General features: G+C 44.5%; 1 protein-coding gene across 2 annotated transcripts in view; it reads right to left on the bottom strand.

The window, feature by feature from the left end:
• Nucleotides 1–14,644: 14,644 nt before the first annotated feature.
• The window catches only part of CAMSAP1 (calmodulin regulated spectrin associated protein 1), a 124,447-nt gene continuing 121,572 nt past the window's right edge, over nucleotides 14,645–17,519 (bottom strand). For both annotated transcript variants that reach the window (XM_068249202.1, XM_068249203.1), the window contains one exon: nucleotides 14,645–16,890. In XM_068249202.1, coding sequence (XP_068105303.1) covers nucleotides 16,588–16,890 — 303 coding nt within the window. In that variant the 3' untranslated portion in view covers nucleotides 14,645–16,587. The remainder of the gene's footprint in view (nucleotides 16,891–17,519) is intronic.

The following is a 17,519-nucleotide window of genomic DNA, read 5'->3' as shown; positions in this document are numbered from 1 at the left end:
GTACCTGCACATCATTCTTACATGTACCCACACTTACATTGCCTAGGGCCTGATAGATGTTCTTTGTTCCGGTTTGTACCTTTTACAAGTACTCTTACCAAGGACTAGTTTTAGTCTAAAGGGAATAAATATAGTAGTCTACATATCCTTCTCACTTCAGTTGTCTTGTAAAATTCCTAAGCGTTGGCAGTTAAGAGACGAATTTCATGTTACATACTTTTAATCAACAACATTGTAATATGCAAATTAGAGGAGTCGGAGTCGTGGAGTCGGAGGAATCCTAAACTGAGGAGTCGGAGTCGGTGGATTTTTGGACACAGGAAGTGACACGGCTGCTCTTCCCACAAAAGCCACTAGAGAGCGCAGCATCACATGTGTGTTGATGATGTCATCCAGTGCAGGAGACCTGGAAAACCTTATATAAGGGTTGCTATAAGTGCCAAAAGGCTGCCATGTGACACTCAGAGCGGCGATTGGCTGCTCTGCTACTACCCGGCTACAGTGTACTGTAAAATGCATTTAGAATAAAATAGTTCTGAGCAAAATGTACCACCCAAAGAAAGCCCAATTGTTGGCGAAAAAAAGATATAGAACATTTTGTTGTGATAAATAGTGATAAAGTTATTGGCAAATGAAAGGGAGGAGCACTGAAGGGTGAAAATTGCTTTGGTCCATAAGAGGAAAAACCCCTTAGTGGTAAAGTGGTTAAAACGAAATAAAATGGCAGCCTCCATACCCCTCTCATTTCAATTGTCCTTTAAAGCAGAATTATTGCAAATAGCTTTTTAGTGTGACTTTTTGGTCTCTTAATCCCCTATACTTTCCTAGAGGCTTTGAGTCAGCCCGAGTTGCTTGGGTATTCTGTTGTACTGGTCCAAGCCCTATTCCATACAACCATATCAATCCCTGCCATGCACTGATGAAGACAAAAACTCAGAAACAGGCTTTCAGCATGCTGGGTTGATGTGGCTCTGTAACATGTATAGGATATAAGCGTGCTATACACCAGCAGTTCTGGATGTAAGCCTGGCTACAGGGGCATAAAGAGATAATTTGCATATTCAGCAGCAGTGCATTGTGGGTAACCACAGATGTTCACTCAAAGCTGAGTGTTGGGCTTTCATCCTCTTTTAGCCCCATTATACCTTCCTAGTGGTTCTGGGACACCCCGAGCCCTCTGGCTGTTCTGATCCCCTGAATGATAAATCTCTTCCGACCTCCATTTTTGCTTCACTGCCCAGCGTTCGGTGCCCATGTCTACTTGCCACCGAATTCTAGTTTCCAAGCAAGGTGCCTCCAACACAAACCCAAGCTCTGCATACCAAGCCGCCTGGGAGCTGCTTCAGGTCATTAATTAGCGTCAGGATGGATAAAGAGAAATGAAACGGTTACCAGATAAAGCCGCTGGGTTGAGTTCCGCTCCCCCGTAGTAAGTGCAGAAAACAAGGCTGGTGAAGCATTGCTGGTCTCGTGTTCAGACATGACCAGAATCCCCGGGCTGGTTAATCATCTCTGGCCAGTCATCAGGCGTCTCCAACACATTCATCTAAAGAGCTGTCACTGATACATGGGCGATAAAATACTTTGTCATGCAGATCGTGTGGCAGCCACCAGCAGGAGCAGCCGAAAGTCTACAGAATCCTCCCAGCTCTAGACTACACAACACACACCATTTCAGCCTCCTTAGCTGCTCTATTCCCACAGGAGCACAAGCGGCAGTTTGGAGCACGGTGAGATAACCGACTGCTAAATACTATTCCCCCTCTGTCGTCTCAACTTGGAGGGGGAAGAAATTTGGGGTCCAGCAAATTCCGGTTCCCTGAATTACCTGTGCGTGGGGCACAGACTATAGTCTGCATTACTGTCCTATGCATGCCTCCAGGACTTCTCAAGAGCTGCTCCAACATTATGGAACTTCCAACCTCCCCCCATTAGGGCAGCACAATGCTTCAATATCTTCAAGAAGGCCCTCAAAACTCACCTTTTCACTCTGGCCTACCACCCCTCCCTCACAAGTGCTCTAATCCACCTCTTCTCATTGTGCGTTTTCTGCCACACTTTTTCCTTCCCACTGACGTGCCTTGATACAGCACTCTGGGAACAGCCTATTCGTTCAGAAATTTCTTTCTGCGTCTTACCCTCTTGCTTGAGGGTGTCAATGATGGCCTTGTGGACAGCAGTCAGGTCGGCAGTCTTACCCATGATTGTGGTTTTGAGTAATGAACCGGGCTGGGAGTTTTTAAAAGTCTCAGGCATCTTTTGCAGGTGTTTAGAGTGAATTAGTTGATTCAGATGATTAGGTTAATAGCTCGTTTAGAGAACCTTTTCATGATATGCTAATTTTTTGAGATAGGAAGTTTGGGTTTTTATGAGCTGTATGCCAAAATCATCAATATTATAACAATAAAAGGCCTGAACTACTTCAGTTCTGTGTAATGAATCTAAAATATATGAAAGTCTAATGTTTATCAGTACATTACAGATAATAATCAACTTTATCACAATATGCCTATTTTTTGAGAAGGACATTTTGGTTAGCGGCCATGTTTTTGGTTTGTAAACCCTGCCTAAAACTAGTGATTAAAAGCCAGGATTGCTGCGGGGAGCAGCAGAAACGACAAAGAGGCATCTAGGAGATCACAGTGACTCGATTAGTATGTTTTTATTGTACAAATCGGATAGTACAGATTCTCTTTAAAGGGTTTCAAAGAAAACTAAAATAAAGCTTCTAGAACGGCCAAGTCAAAAACTAAACTTGTTCAAATTTATGGCAAGAACTGAAGATCAGGGTTCATAGGAAGCCCCGAAAGCTTCAAGATCTGAAGACAGTCTGTGTGGAGGAACAGCAAAGATCACAATGCAGGCGGCTAGTCTCTCCATACTGGGGGGCTGTCATTACCAACAAAGGCTTTTCTCCTGAGCACTGAACACTGTTCAGTAAATGGCCTCAATTTGGTTTACTAAACAAATTACTTCATGTGAGGTAATTTACCTCATGAGGTAATAGCATTTAGCAATTCTGGTAGGTTTTAGTCCCATTTTACCTGATGCGGTAAATAGTATGTTTATAGGCATTCCTTATGAAGAAAAAAAAATCCAGTAAATATTTGCAGTATTATTTCTACTATTCTTTTCTATTACACAGCCTGAATTGGAACAGCTCTAGAAACTCCACTAATAACTGCAAAATGCATTTAAATTGACTTTACCTCCAGGTAGGTCTTAAACTGATCGGTAAATTAAGTGCCAACATGCCCCCTAATTTCCATAAGAATAGCAATTTTTTGGTAAAATGAATGCAAATTACCTGATGAATTACCTCATATTTCATAGGTTGCTACATAATCAAATACACCTTTGTCCCTCAAAAAACTGCATGCTTACCGCTGAAATACCTCATGTTTTACCTCTCGTTATGCATTTTACTCATATTCGGAAATGGAGAAAAATATTTCAGAATTTCTAAAAAAGAGGAAAATACAGCATGAGGTATTTTACCTACAAAAAAATATTTACCTCACATAACTACCAGAGTTGAGGCCATTTGTGTCTAATACTTATTCCATATCATTGTTTAATCCGTACTTTAGATTTACCAGAATATCTCGAATAGTAACCCATGAAAATGGCCTGACAGAAATGACAGGACCCCAATACTGTCCTGCAATCACTGCAGACAAGCGGTTCCTGCAGCTCTCAGCAAGACTTCCGGCCCAGCCAGCAGGTAGTTTGGCTGCCTCTTCCTGAGGAACTGGCATAAACCTATGTCCGCTTTATTGGGGGCTTCTTCATGCTGCTTCTTTTATTCCATTCCACATATTCCGTGGGATACAAATCAAGGCTCACAGAAAGCCTCTGCAGAATAATCCAATATTTTTCTCTTAGTCATTCTTGGGCGTTTTTAGCTATATGTTTGGGGTTGTTATTCTGTTGGGAGGATCCATTAGCTGTGACCGTCACAAAGCTAACCGACAGTGGGCAATAAGTTTTCCTTCAGAGTTTGGGATTCCATTGCTTCCTGCACAGACAATATAACTGCGCCTCCACCAGGTTTCACAGTAGGTACGGTAAATGTTCTTTTCCCTGTATAGACAGATGATCCAAATGGTCAAAAAGATCCAGTTTTGCTTTATCTGTCAAAGGTCTGGAACCCACTAGCAGTGCTTTTCTGAGTGCTTGTGATTTGTAAAGCTCTTGCTGATGTAATGCTATGAGTGTGTTCTCACATGAGGGATGATAGCATTACATGAGCAAGAGCTTTCCAAATCACATTCGCTTAGAAAAGCACTGCTAGTGCATCCCGGGCCTAAAGGACATTCTCTAGATTGTGGATTGGTAATATGCATTTTACCAAACCCGTCTGGAAACGTGTTTTTCTTTCCAGAACAGACTCCTACGGAAGCTAAACTCCCACGGATCTTAAGTGACGTGAAAACACGGATGAACATTACGTGAAGAATTAGATCATCAAACGATGGGGGAAGTTCCATTAAGCTTAACAGAGACATTGTTTAATGATCTGCACACACGAGTTGTTAAACAATCATTTCTGACGTGATCTGTCTTTTACAAGGAACAAGCACTGACTGTCTCTACCCATCATCATTTACCTCATTCTTGCGTAACGAGTTACACAATGTTGGCTGGGCATGGACCTTTACATTGAGCAAGCTGGTGAACATGAATGGCCAGAGCCTCTGGTGGATTTTTATATTTCCGACTTAGAATTTGAGAAACAGGAAGTGAAATGAAACTAGGTGGGACACGGACAACAATAAAAGCCTGAAGTAGCTCTAACAATTCTGAGTGCTAAATGGGGGGGGGGGAAGAGACTCCATTCCAAAATTTTCAGTTCATTACTGACCACATACCTATAGATTTTAAAGCTGTCTTCTTAAACTATTGAAGCAAAAGTGATTGAAAGTTTTAGAACTGTTCAATGTGTGCAGAATATTCCAGGTCTCGATCTCAATGAGTTTGATCATTTCAGGTGGATTTTGGCATCAGCTGGTCTCCGTATGTGGGCGGGGTCAGAGTTCCCTGTGACATCAGTTCAGGTCTCTCTTGAATCAGAGCACTTAGCACTAGAATGTCACTTATGCTTTGCACTTTCTGCAAGGTACATTGTACGCAATCCGCAATGACAATCTGAAATGTCTATTCCATTATCTGCTTGTCATTGAACTTTGACATTATAGCGGAATATAACCCAGCATTCCTTATTTGCTCTAAAAATTATTTACAGCATATTATAGACTACCACCATTTTTTTTTACTTAAAGAGGAACTCCAGTGAAAATAATGTAGTAAAAAAAAAGTGCTTCATTTTTACAATAATTATGTATAAATGATTTAGTCAGTGTTTGCCCATTGTAAAATCTTTTTTAAATCCCTGATTTACATTCTGACATTCATCACATGGTGACATTGTTACTGTGGGCAGGTTATGTAGCTGCTCCTAGCTGTTTTGGCTGTTAGAGACAGCTGCAAACAGCTAATTCCTGTCTGTGAACATTGTTACAAGCTGCCAAAAGTACCGCGGTCCCAGAGCTTCTTGTGGGAGGGGTTTCAGCACAAAATGAGTCATACAGCGCCCCCTGATGGTCTGTTTGTGAAAAGCATTATATTTCTCATGTAAAAGGGGGTATCAGCTACTGATTGGGATAAAGTTCAATTCTAGGTTGGAGTTTCTCTTTAAAGCGGACCCAAACCAAAAAATGTTTTAATTCAAAATATTTAGTTGCACCACTCTGACACATACAAAGATAAATAAACACTCCTTCAAGCCTATGAGCATTTCAGTGCATGCTTTTCACCCTTCTCTTAACTAGGGTTATACAGGTGGCAGCCATTACTTCTGAGCTTAGTAGGAGGTTTTAGATCATGGGCGTGTTTGTCATCAGCTACCCTCCCTCATAGGGGCGTGGTCTATGTGAAATCTCACACAAGCTGAGATCACCTCCCCTGTGACATCATCAGTAGCAGCCTGTGATTTGTTTTTCATCTCCTCCACCAGTCTGCCGTATTCTGTCCCAGCAATATGATAGCAAGGGAGGGGTTCCTCCCATAAATGTAAAATAATTTATATTTGTCATCATGCAGCTGAAAAAAGGCTGCTCTTTTTTATTATAAGCTAGAAAATAGATTTTATTTCTGAAATCTTGTATTTTTAATTTGGGTCCACTTTAAACAGCATTCAATTAGTTAAACACAGAGCTTGGACGTTCAGTGCAAAGAAATCTTGACTCATCCGAAGTAGAGATAATGTTATCTTGTGTTTACTTAATTATATGAAGTGAGGAATGTGACACATTCTCTGACTGTGCAGAAGCTCCTGGACACAGACCCTCAAAGCATTTCTGCCTTCAATACATAATGAATAAAACCAGTGATGAATAAAATGCAAAGGCAGCTCTCAAAGCAAAAAACTGTACTTTTGGGAACTTGTAATTTCTAAATGAATAATAATACTTATGCACAAAAGCAAATATGATAACCGTATGGCATATAAAAAGTAGGAGAACGTGTTTTTATTCAATATTATGTCAGGGTTTTATACTGCTTTAACGTGTAGCTTTATGAAAGTTTAATCAGATGTCTAATTTATCATACATATTTTCAACCAGTGTTGATCAAGGAGTGTGATATAGGTCATTGATCCTCATCATTATGGCACATTTCCCTTTATTAAAGAGGACCTGTAGTGAATATAACCTAATAATTAAAACTTTTTTTTTTTTTTGCAATAGTCATTTATAAATTATTTGGTCAATGTTTCCCCGTTGTAAAATAATTTCCCCTCCCCGATTTAAAGCTCGAAATTCATCACAGGTGGGGACATCTTTACTGCTGACAGGTGCAGCTCTCCGGAATGTTTATTTCTGAGAATTCTGAAGCCAGTAGAGAATATACCTGGTCTCCCACAATGCTCTATGGGGGAGGGGGTATTTACATATCTAATTAGCCTAGGCTAAACCCCACTGGGAGGGCGGGGCTGCAGACCAATATAAAGCAATATATAGATATAGGAAGTGGTTCTGATGCTGAAACCAGGAAAATGATCATGAAACGGGGTACCCTTAACTTTCTGCATTCTCTGCTGTGTCACTACAGGGCCTCTTTAATGATTGTGCTCGCTAAGTACCTCCGTAGTGCATACCATCTTATATACCGCTTGATGCCTTGTTTTGTAGGAATAATTCATAACTGTGTATAAATACTTTTTATAAAGTGTCCTCGGTTACTGTAACTAAAGTGTTAATATGTCTTCACGTTTGTACAGTATATAGAAGATTTATAAGGCTTATAATGTGAAGACTTACTCCAGTGGACTGACTACAAGTTCTCATACCGGGCCCTTGGCAAGACCTCCCCCCGGGTACAGTGTCTGTATGTGTGGAGGACCCCGGACACCAGAGTTATGTTTATACATAAAGGCTCAACATACACAAAATAGGATTAACCTGCCAGAGGGATATATGCAAATAATAAAATGTAACTTGTAATCAGCAGTACTGAAATCAGAGTACTAATAATAATAATAATAACAACAATAGTACCTTTTCCCCCAAAAATAAGACCTGCGAAAATAAGGCCAATAATTACTTTTTAGCATGTTGTAAATACAAGTCCTACTCCACACATAAGCTCCAGTTACACTTCATAAAAAAAGTCTATGTACATAGTGTCCAGGCAGCTGCAATATTATATATATATATATATATATATATATATATATATATATATATATATATATATATATATATTTATGGATAGATAGACCTCTCACCAAGGAAAGCAGCCAGACACCCCCAAAAGCATCACACTAACACCCCACCAGACCCAAAACTATATGTGCCAGGCACTAACCAGACCCCACCAAACCCAAAACTATATGTGCCAGGCACTAACCAGACCCTACCAGACCCAAAACTATATGTGCCAGGCACTAACCAGACCCTACCAGACCCAAAACTATATGTGCCAGGCACTAACCAGACCCCACCAAACCCAAAACTATATGTACCAGGCACTAACCAGACCCCACCAAACCCAAAACTAAATGTACCAGGCACTAACCAGACCCTACCAGACCCAAAACTATATGTGCCAGGCACTAACCAGCCCCCACCAGACCCAAAACTATATGTGCCAGGCACTAACCAGACCCCACCAAACCCAAAACTATATGTACCAGGCACTAACCAGACCCCACCCAACCCAAAACTATATGTACCAGGCACTAACCAGACCCCACCAAACCCAAAACTATATGTACCAGGCACTAACCAGACCCTACCAGACCCAAAACTATATATGTGCCAGGCACTAACCAGACCCCACCAGACCCAAAACTATATATGTGCCAGGCACTAACCAGACCCCACCAGACCCAAAACTATATGTGCCAGGCACTAACCAGACCCCACAAAATCCAAAACAATATATGTGCCAGGCACTAACCAGACCCAAAACTATATGTGCCAGGCACTAATCAGACCCCACCAAACCCAAAACTATATGTGCCAGGCACTAACCAGACCCCACCAGACCCAAAACTATATGTGCCAGGCACTAACCAGACCCCACCAAAGCCAAAACTATATATGTGCCAGGCACTAACCAGACCCCACCAAACCCAAAACTATATATGTGCCAGGCACTAACCAGACCCCACCAAACCCAAAACTACATGTGCCAGGCACTAACCAGACCCCACCAAACCCAAAACTATATATGTGCCAGGCACTAACCAGACCCCACCAGACCCAAAACTATATGTGCCAGGCACTAATCAGACCCCACCAAACCCAAAACTATATGTGCCAGGCACTAACCAGACCCCACCAGACCCAAAACTATATATGTGCCAGGCACTAACCAGACCCAAAACTATATGTGCCAGGCACTAATCAGACCCCACCAAACCCAAAACTATATGTGCCAGGCACTAACCAGACCCCACCAGACCCAAAACTATATATGTGCCAGGCACTAACCAGACCCAAAACTACATGTGCCAGGCACTAACCAGACCCCACCAAACCCAAAACTATAAGGGCCCTTTTACACTTAAAGAGAACCCGAGGTGGCTTTGTATAACGTTAGTGGGGCACAGAGGCTGGTTGGGCACACTAACACCAGCCTCTGTTGCCCCATGGTGTGTGTCAAAGACCCCCCTGCTCGCCGCTATCCTTCCCGCAGTGCTGGCGACACGCAGCGCGTCGCCAGCACAATGTTTACTCTAGCGCTGTCTGTCAGCGCCGCTCCCCCGCCTCCTCCGCATCGCCGCTACCCGCCCTCGTCCCTTCCCTCCAATCAGCTTGAGGGAAGGGACGAGGGCGGGTAGCGGCGATGCGGAGGAGGCGGCGGAGCGGCGCTGACAGACAGCGCTAGGGTAAACATTGTGCTGGCGACACGCTGCGTGTCGCCAGCATTGCGGGGGTATAGCGGCGAGCAGGGGGGTCTTTGACACACACCATGGGGCAACAGAGGCTGGTGTTAGTGTGCCCAACCAGCCTCTGTGCCCCACTAACGTTATACAAAGCCACCTCGGGTTCTCTTTAAAGCATTGGTTGTGATATGTGTTTTTTTTCCTCCATAGTAGTGCATTGTGAAAAAGCCTTCAGTTAAAACGCGTATAGTGGGAACTGAGCCATAGGAAAACATTACTTTAAAAATCACTTTCCTTTCAGTTATTATGGAGAGCAACCGATAATTGGCCTCGATTAATAAAGGGTCGTGCAATAAAAAAAAATCTGGACGCATTCGGTATGTTAGACTTTTGTGCCAATTCATACAAATGTTCACAGGCGCGGTAGAAGTTCAGTAATTTACCAGCTTCAATAGAGGAAGCCTGTTCGGTAACAGCAGAGCAGTGGAGTGTCTCAGTGTTACAAACTGTTCCCTGCAGTGAGGGCTTTACAATAGTAAGAGGCATCCCCACATCCCTTTAGAATGTACATGTTTTGTTATACTTCCTCTGCTCCCTCTGAATCTGGTCTTTAACATGTTATAGTATTGCCAAAACTTAGATGAACTCCAAAAAACTTTAAACATGCCCTGCTTAGGTGATTTCTCCACTAGCTTCTCTGCATCTTCAAACAGGAACCTAAAGGGTTATACGTCTGAAGGGAGGGCAGGAGAAACGTCGTTTGTTCTGATCTCTCTGCTCGCTGCCTGGGGGTAGAAAAGCTGGAACTGCACAACCTATCCTACTGGCCATCCAATCACAGGAACTTGCAGGAGACGGGGGCTGCTTCTTTTGGCTCTGCTCCTGTCAGTCATAGCTTATCCCTCTCTGCTTGTGTGAATCACACAGTCTCGCACGGATTTGGCCACACCAGAGGTGGCAGTAATTTTTCAAATTTTTCAAATTTGTAGCCTTTATGAATTGACGTTTCCTAACTTTTGTTGAGGTAATTACCAGGGCTGTGGAGTCGGAGCAATTTTGGGTGCCTGGAGTCGGAGTCAGAGTCGGGAAAAAATGCACCGACTCTGACTCCTAATGAATTTGTAATTGTAATTAAAATAGAAAATAATGATGAAATGTTCTATTTCTCAGATAATAGTCATTAAAAATAATGTATATATACAGTATATATACAGTAATAGCTGTGCTCAGTCCACAAAAATGAAATAAACCAATCAAAATTAGTTACTTGTGCTGCTTCAATAAAGCAGTCCCTGTATTTTTAAAGTCAGATATACATATCTGATTGTGACTGTACAGTATATATGATGTGTACACAGGAATCTCATATATACTAAATAACATCTATGCTGTAAGAATAAAGCCTGATGTGTAGCTGTGTCACTAATAGAGATGGTCAATGAGATGGAAATAATTCTGCATTGATTCTGATTTATGCAAATGTATGCACTCCCTTTGCTCATGAAATGAAATAATTTGATATGTTGATAAAATTTGGTTTGGTGACTACAAATTAAAGGGTACCTGAGACGGATGAAAAGAAAAGTTTTATACATACCTGGGGCTTCTTCCAGCCCCCCTTCATGCTAATCAGTCTCTCTCGCTGTCCTCCACCACCCGGATCTTCTGCTATGAGTCCTGGTAATTCAGCCAGTCAGCACAGTCTGGCTACGTGCCGCTTCCACAGCCAGGAGTGTTCTGCACCTGCGCAATAGTGCTGCACAGGTGTAGTACGCTCCCGGCGGCGGAGTGTGTGCATGCGCACTACGCCCGACTGGCTCAAGTACCTGGACTCATAGCAGAAGATCCAGGTGGCGGAGGAGGACAGCGAGGGACTGATTAGCCTGAAGGGGGCTGGAGGAAGCCCCAGGTATGTATAAAACTTTAATTTCATCTGTCTCAGGTTTACTTTGTTACACAGTAGTACTATACTCTACATATGGACTCCCCACAGAGCTGCAGGGAATCCACTGAGAATGTTGTGCACATTGAACAGAGGTGTTGTCCGTCACCCATAAACCTGGTTCAGATTGTGCATGAAGAATGTGTAATAGAGGAAGAATCGCCTCATTCTCCTGCAGAGTACCTGCACATCATTCTTACATGTACCCACAGTTATATTGCCTAGGGCATGATGTTCTTTGTTCCGGTTTGTACCTTTTTCCAAGTACTCTTACCAAGGAATAGTTTTAGTCTGAGGCTGCTTTCACATTAAGACGTTACAGGCGCACGTTAGTGCAGCCTGTAACGCAGCCGCACCGCAATGAAAAATCAATGGGCTGTTCACAGTGCCCACGTTGCGTTACATTGTAACGCAGCACATCCGTTGAGAGTGCTGCATGCTGTGCGTTATGCGCGGCTAAGCCGCGTTACACTGCTTGCACATGCTCAGTAGTGTTGGGGAGGAGTGGAGAGCGGGCAGGCACATGGCGAATTAATATTCACTGCACGGTGTGACGTGCAGAGTTTACTTCCTGGAGCGGCCGCTCTGTGCGGCGATTGGCCGGGCGGGACCACGTGATGCCGCATGCGTCCAAGAGTACGCATCACGGACGCCAGAGTGAGCTGCACAACGCGGCTCACTCTGACGTCCACATCAGAGAGCACCAGGCGTTGCGTTAGGGGCACGTTATGCGACCATAACGTCCCCTAAACGCAATGTCCTGGTATGTAAGTAGCCTAAAGGGAATAAATATAGTAGTCTACATATCCTTCTCACTTCAGTTGTCTTGTAAAATTCCTAAGCGTTGGCAGTTAAGAGACGAATTTCACGTTACATACTGTTAATCAACAAAACTGTGATATGCAAATTAGAGGAGTCTGAGTAGAGGAGTCGGAGTCAGTGGAATCCTAAACTGAGGAGTCAGAGTCGGTGGATTTTTGGACCGACTCCACAGCCCTGGTAATTACCACACAAGTCCGTAATTTACCTCCCTGCTCAGTAATTTCAGCTTTTCGTGCGGTAACAGCCTTTATGAATGGAAATTTACCTAAGTGCTCGGTAAAGTCAGCTGTTTTTGGCATTACCGCATGCAGTAATTCTTTATGAATCAAGGGCCCTAAGGCAAGTGCCGGGCTCTCTGCAAGTTCTGATGATGACCAGGAATGGGATGCCGTGACTATGTATGTGTTTCAAGAATAAATGTAGATTATTGTTCATGGATAATTAGACATTCCCTGAAAGAAACCCCCACGGGAGTCAAAATCTCCAGTAACAGTGACTAAATAATTGCCATTCTGCATACAGGGTGGGAGGAACAAGATCATCATATAGGGCCATTACCATATATGCTTGTTTTTGCACCTTAGCACATTTATCACCCCTGACAAAGCCCCCAGTTTATTTTATTGTTTTGTTTTTTTAAATAAACAAGTATCAGACAACCAATGAGTTAATAATATACAAGCAGGAAACACACAAGGCCAACTGGGCAATATTTACATATTAACATATTAAGAGTAATTAAAGCGGAATATAACCCTGCATTTCAGCTTTGCTCTAAAACATTTACAGCATATTATATGCAACCAGCATTTTTTTTTTTACTAGACCAGCATTGGAAGGGTTACACACAGAGCTTTAAAGTTCCGTGGAGAAAAATGCAGACGCATTCGAAGTTTAGATAGATACATTGTAAGTAAACACAATGTAACAAGTGAGGAATGTGACACACACTCTCTGACTGTGCAGGAGCTCCTGCACAGTCAGAGAGTGTGTCAAATTCACCACTTGTTACATTGTGTTTACTTAAATGTATCTATCTGCGACAGCATTTCTCTCCACGGAACTTTAAAGCTTTGTGTGTAACCCTTCCAATGCTGGTCTAGTATAAAAAAAAAATGCTGGTTGCATATAATATGCTGTATATAATGTTTTAGGGCAAAGTTGAAATGCAGGGTTATGTTCCGCTTTAACTTAAAGGTGTTATTTCAGTGCCCCGGATTATATTAAAAAGAAAGTTATCCTGATCCAGGGTTAACTATGTATTGTTCCAGTGTTCACTGAGCCCCCTAGAGGACTGGAAGGGAGAAAGTGGGATGAAAAGGGGCAGGGCGTTTCAAGGGAAAGGGGTCCTTGAGATTTTAACTGCCACCGTTTTCTGATTTTAGTACTACAGATTAAGTTGTATTAGCTTACCTCCATTTGGCATGGTTAAACCTAATTTGTGTCTGGCACCTGTGTGTTTACTTTCTTTCCCCTGCAGCCCACCCACTTCCCCCCCCCCCCCCAGCACAGGACAGGGTCTCCCCTGCACCACACCCACTACTTACCCCCAGCACAGGACAGGGTCTCCCCTGCACCCCGCCCACTTACCCCCAGCACAGGACAGGGTCTCCCCTGCACCACATCCACTACTTACTCCCAGCACAGGACAGGGTCTCCCCTGCACCCCACCCACTACCCCCAGCACAGGACAGGGTCTCCCCTGCACCACACCCACTACTTACCCCCAGCACAGGACAGGGTCTCCCCTGCACCACACCCACTACTTACCCCCAGCACAGGACAGGGTCTCCCCTGCACCCCGCCCACTTACCCCCAGCACAGGACAGGGTCTCCCCTGCACCCCACCCACTTACCTCCAGCACAGGACAGGGTCTCCCCTGCACCCCGCCCACTTACCCCCAGCACAGGACAGGGTCTCCCCTGCACCCCACCCACTTACCTCCAGCACAGGACAGGGTCTCCCCTGCACCCCACCCACTTACCTCCAGCACAGGACAGGGTCTCCCCTGCACCCCACCCACTTACCTCCAGCACAGGACAGGGTCTCCCCTGCACCCCACCCACTACTTACCCTCAGCACAGGACAGGGTCTCCCCTGCACCCCACCCACTTACCTCCAGCACAGGACAGGGTCTCCCCTGCACCCCACCCACTTACCTCCAGCACAGGACAGGGTCTCCCCTGCACCCCGCCCACTTACTTCCAGCACAGGACAGGGTCTCCCCTGCACCCCACCCACTTACCTCCAGCACAGGACAGGGTCTCCCCTGCACCCCGCCCACCTACCTCCAGCACAGGACAGGGTCTCCCCTGCACCCCGCCCACTTACCTCCAGCACAGGACAGGGTCTCCCCTGCACCCCACCCACTTACCTCCTGCACAGGACATGGCACGCAGAGTCCTTTTTCCTGTAATACTTACAATGTACACACTACAATACATTTCTCGCCTGCCAATAAATGAAATAAGACAGAAGTCATGAATATACACAGTATTTCATTTTATTTAATTTCAGTGCCTTTTTAAAATAAATAAACCATGGTGAAGGGGGGACACAGGCATGGGAAGAAATCATTCAGCACTGGCGACTTATAAAGCTTTCGGTTATATACATAGACATCAACGACAAGTATATACAAAACTGCAGCAAGAGTGAAACGCGTGGGGTGGGGGGCAGAATGGGGGGATAGAAATAGAGCTCTGAAACCGTCCAGTGGGGACTTACAACCTGCTCTACATCCGGACCACAAAATTAAAACTAAAAAAACTCTCACTTCAAGTCAGGCTTAAAACGCGTGATGGGAGGAGCTACAAGTCACAGCATTTAATGTAGCATCCGGGCACATCAAACCTGTTACAGCATGCTGGAGCTTGTAGTTCCACGACAGCAAGAGCGTTCCAAGCCGCCTAACCCTGCTAGAGGAAAAAAAAAAAAGTACTCAAGAGCATCATCTGTACCAGCGTCCAAATATTCAAGTAATACTTTAAAACGTAAAACTTGTGCAAACCGAAAAATGAAAAGAAAAGAAAAAAAAAGGTAATACTCTCAAAAAATATATTATTATTTAAATATCTCCGATGTCAGATTTAATTTAAACTGTAACATAAATTCACATCATGTTTTTAGTGTATTCGTACGGAGCGCAAAAAGTCAGTCCAAAGTGCCTTCCGTCTCAAAATAAAAAACAGCGTCGAGCGTTTTCCGAATTTCGATTCGAGCCGAAAGCTGTAACGCAACCAACTTGATTGTAAGCAGGTTTGTCTGAGGAGCGGATTCGGTTGTCGTGATTGAGACGGTGTTTACTCTTTTTGTTTTGTTTTTGACAGAACGCAAGAAAAATCATTCCTTCAAATAATAAATAACTCACCCTGAATATAAAAAAAAAAAATCATCATTTGTCCAACGTCTGCACACGGGATTCAATGGCGTGCGCGTCTATCCGGCAACACAGCAAGAAAGATTAAGATTATTACATTTCAACACATCATAAAACCGCTAAAAAGGACTGTGGTTTCTTCGTTAAGTGCACCGTTTATATGGTATACAGACAGCAGTACCGTGCTCATAGTGGAATTTACCTACGATTCATACCAGACACGTCCAAATGTAGATGTCCGATAAATCCTTTTCCAGGAGAAAAAACTAAAGTAGTGTTGTTCCGCTACGTTAGAGGGAAAAACCGCAAAAGAGGGGGAAAAAATGGTATTTAGTTCAAATAACAAAATTTTCAAGCATTGAATCCTTCTAAAGATATCGATGTAAAGATGGGCAGCGGTTTATCGTATACAATCCCAAAACTTTTGTTGTTCTCGTGTATCCGTACAAGCCGTGAACAAGGCAGCAGTTCACACTCGCAGACACTTTGATCAGAGAGAAGATGGGTGGTTGTCGCGTCATCCCGGCATATGTTGCCCAGCTGTGTGACGGGGTTATTGCTGGAAGCTGCCCTTCTTCAACTCCTGAACGTGACGCGGGAAGGGGGACGGAGCACAGCTCGGCTGCGTCAGAATCAGCGCTACTATGGGGAGTTGAGTAGCTGCACCATCCAGGTTGGGGTCGCCGCCCCCGCTGTGCCCGGTAAACATAAGGAGAACTCGGCTGGGGAGAGGCTTGAGTCATGCTCTTACTTGTCACAGAAAGAAGTCGGATTATATTTTTTGCAGCAGAGTTTGCAAAGTGCAATGAAGGTTTTGTAAGGTTGTTTTAGTGCAGATGACCCTTAAACCAGGAGCTGGACGAGGCAGGAACAGGAAGCATAACTTATTTTGTGATTTTACTGTCTGTAAAACTTTTTTTTTCGGGGGGGGGGGAAGAAAGAAACAAAAATAAAAGGAGAACTAAACATTCAAAGTGCTGCAGGGTTTGTATCCGCTGTAGTAAAGGCATAACACGGTCTCTCTGAAGCCAGCGGCGCCGGTCATCGCGTCACTTGTACAGGGGGTTCTTCTTTGGCAACGTGGGTCGCTTGGCTTGCCACAGGTGGTTATGGATGGTCACGGCGTCCACGCTCACAGACATGGTTTTGGCAGGGATGACTGTGAACTGCTTCCGGTCGGAGCTGTACTTGTAGAGTTTGTCGATCATCTTTTTGTTGATGGTCTTTGGGCCGGTGCCGGTCAGCTTGCAGATCTCCTCGGAGTCGGGGTGAAAAGAATAAAGTGCACGGAACTGGCAGCCGGCGTCACGGAACAGGATGATGTAGTGGTTGGATTCACACTTCTCCAGCTCCTGTGTTGCATGTTCAGGAAACAAAAAGGAGAAACATCAGCAGGAAACCGTGACTATAAATACAAAAGTGTTTCTCAAGCTGAGAATCTCCCATCATTAAACTCATGTTCCTACCCCATTCCACAGTGCCCGCCCCAATTCATACTGCCAGCCCCTTCCTGCCTCATTCCACAGTGCCCACCCCTTCCTGCCTTATTCCACAGTGCCCGCCCCTTCCTGCCTCATCCCACAGTGCCCACCCCTTCCTACCTCATTCCACAGTGCCCGCCCCTTCCTGCCTCATCCCACAGTGCCCACCCCTTCCTACCTCATTCCACAGTGCCCGCCCCTTCCTACATCATTTCACAGTGCCCACCCCCTTCCTGCCTCATTCCACAGTGCCCACCCCCTTCCTGCCTCATTCCACAGTTCCCACCCCCTTCCTGCCTCATTCCACAGTGCCTGCCCTTTACTGCCTCATCCCACAATGCCACCCCTCCCTGCCTCATTCCACAGTGCCCGCCCCTTCCTACCTTATTCCACAGTGCCCGCCCCTTCCTACATCATTTCACAGTGCCCACCCCCTTCCTGCCTCATTTCACAGTGCCCACCCCCTTCCTGCCTCATTCCACAGTGCCCACCCCTCCCTG

Source organism: Hyperolius riggenbachi, chromosome 8 (assembly GCF_040937935.1).
Source record: "Hyperolius riggenbachi isolate aHypRig1 chromosome 8, aHypRig1.pri, whole genome shotgun sequence".
NCBI classification, from domain to species: Eukaryota; Metazoa; Chordata; class Amphibia; order Anura; family Hyperoliidae; genus Hyperolius; species Hyperolius riggenbachi.
Note: the sequence above shows the minus strand (reverse complement) of the source record. Positions and strands in the feature narration are given on the sequence as shown.